This window comes from Fusarium oxysporum, chromosome 6 (genome assembly GCF_000149955.1).
Source record: "Fusarium oxysporum f. sp. lycopersici 4287 chromosome 6, whole genome shotgun sequence".
Lineage (NCBI taxonomy): Eukaryota > Fungi > Ascomycota > Sordariomycetes > Hypocreales > Nectriaceae > Fusarium > Fusarium oxysporum.
The window spans coordinates 80,301-81,219 of record NC_030991.1 but is presented as its reverse complement, the minus strand read 5'-3'; the positions used below and the strand labels follow the sequence as shown (position 1 = coordinate 81,219).

Below are 919 nucleotides of genomic sequence, written 5' to 3'. Positions count from 1 at the left end.
TTCCAATAACAGCAGGCATACTGAGACAACATCCATACTGCTCTTGAAAGTGACTAACGGGGTATACCGCACGCTTGTCCAAGATAACAGAACAGCACAAATTAGCAGCGACTGAAGCAATCCCGAACGGCGCAGAGCCTTTACCCCGTATGATACTTTGCGATCGACGCTTGCAGATTAGTTCAATTCTATTGCGATCAAGAGCATTGAACATTTGTACGTCAGCATTAGGGACCGCGCCAATGCTTGCTGAAGACCAGGTGACTACTTGGTCTTCCCCGTGACGGCCCACGACGAATGCATCTACAGCAGACGGTGATACCTATAATGGTGCTGTATTAGAGAGATTGAGACGTTTGTTAGAGTCGCGGGTACTCACCAAAGCACGAGATGCAACCATCCCACGAAGTCTATAAGTGTCGAGAGTAGTACCGGTGCCGATGACCTGAGACGAAGGAAGTCCCGCCATGTCTTTGGCGATGGATGTTAGCAAGTCAACAGGATTTGCCACAACCAGCAAAACCGTGTCAGGTCGGAAAGGTTTCATCGCCTCCATCACCTCACGTATCATCGAAGTGTTCCGAGACGTATAGTCAACCGTTGTCTGCCCTTGAAAGAACCATAAGCCTGTAGCAAAAACAAGTATACTTGGACGCTTACCTAACGTGTGTTTAGATGCAGCGGTTATGACCACGAGGTCGCTCTGAGCGGCCTCACGATACGTGGCTGGACGTACACGTGTACTGCTATTAGTACTGTAGATGACATCGGAGAGGTCTTCGATCTGAGCATTTCTCAGATTGAGATCGAGGTCGACGAGAAGCAACTCGCCGGGGATAGAATTCAGTGCAAGGTTATAAGCGACGGCACCGCCGACTTCGCCGACGCCTACAATCGCTACTCGAGATGCTGAGCCCAT

General features: G+C 49.9%; 1 protein-coding gene across 1 annotated transcript; it reads right to left on the bottom strand.

Annotated features, from left to right (window-relative positions):
• Positions 1–322: 322 nt before the first annotated feature.
• FOXG_06958 (L-lactate dehydrogenase) lies at positions 323–919 on the bottom strand (the record flags this gene model as incomplete). Its single annotated transcript, XM_018385600.1, has 2 exons — positions 323–609; positions 661–919. 2 exons carry the CDS (start codon positions 917–919, stop codon positions 323–325), a joined length of 546 nt encoding a protein of 181 aa, XP_018244185.1.